Raw genomic sequence first — 750 nt, forward strand, 5'->3', positions numbered from 1 at the left:
GGGAGCCTCTGGATCCGGAGATCCCCAGCATGCATCCTTGGGAAATAGGGATGGGGACCCACCCAGCCACCCGGGACCGAGGGAGAAGGGGCAAGGGCAGAGCTGTGGGGCTATGCAGGGTCCCTCTGGGCACTGCCCTCCCTCCTTCGGGACATTCTGTCCCCCCTCCTTGGACTCACTCTCTCTCTGATGCCCACTGCAGTGAGCTGGGCTCGAGGGATGACCTTTGCTGCGTAGACCCTGCCACTGGCCACCTCCGTCAGCTGGTAGCAGCGCCCAAAGGCACCCTGCAAGGGCAGTCCCACAGGAGTGAGCGGCCCAGCACCCCGGGGTGAGCCAAGGCAGAAGGGGGTCCCAGGCAATGCTGACCCTAGGCACTTGATTCGCAACGGCTTGGTCCCAGCATCTCCCTGCTGCCTCAGTTCCCCCTTCCCCAGAGGGGCAGTGGTGGGTCCCCCTCGGAGCAGGACATCTTGGGGACGCCCCTGACCACAAGGTGCAGGGTGCCCAGCGGCGGAAGGGTGCTGGCCAGGGTAAGGGGCTGTCTGGGTGTGCAGGGGCAGGGCTGGAGCAGGGGTGAAAAGGGATTTACCTCTCCCAGGAGCCGTCCCCGCTTGTAGAGCATCCCGCTGCTGGCATCCTCAATGTACCATCCAGGGAGCTCATTCCCTGCGCGCCCCAGAGCCATCACGCAGCTCACTTTGCTGTGTCCTGCAGTGGGGACACCCCAAGGGACTTCCACACCCCAGC

The 750-nt window shown here is 64.9% G+C and overlaps 1 protein-coding gene across 1 annotated transcript in view; it reads right to left on the reverse strand.

The window, feature by feature from the left end:
- Positions 1–688, reverse strand: part of LOC104413398 (inactive serine/threonine-protein kinase PLK5-like) — a 1,082-nt gene extending 394 nt beyond the window's left edge. The window contains exons 1-2 of the mRNA XM_010024378.1: positions 593–688; positions 143–287 (exon numbers count right to left, since the gene is read on the reverse strand). Coding sequence (XP_010022680.1) covers positions 143–287; positions 593–688 — 241 coding nt within the window. The remainder of the gene's footprint in view (positions 1–142; positions 288–592) is intronic.
- Positions 689–750: the final 62 nt, after the last annotated feature.

The sequence above is a fragment of the Nestor notabilis genome, unplaced genomic scaffold (genome assembly GCF_000696875.1).
Source record: "Nestor notabilis isolate BGI_N333 unplaced genomic scaffold, ASM69687v1 scaffold25680, whole genome shotgun sequence".
Taxonomy (NCBI): Eukaryota; Metazoa; Chordata; class Aves; order Psittaciformes; family Psittacidae; genus Nestor; species Nestor notabilis.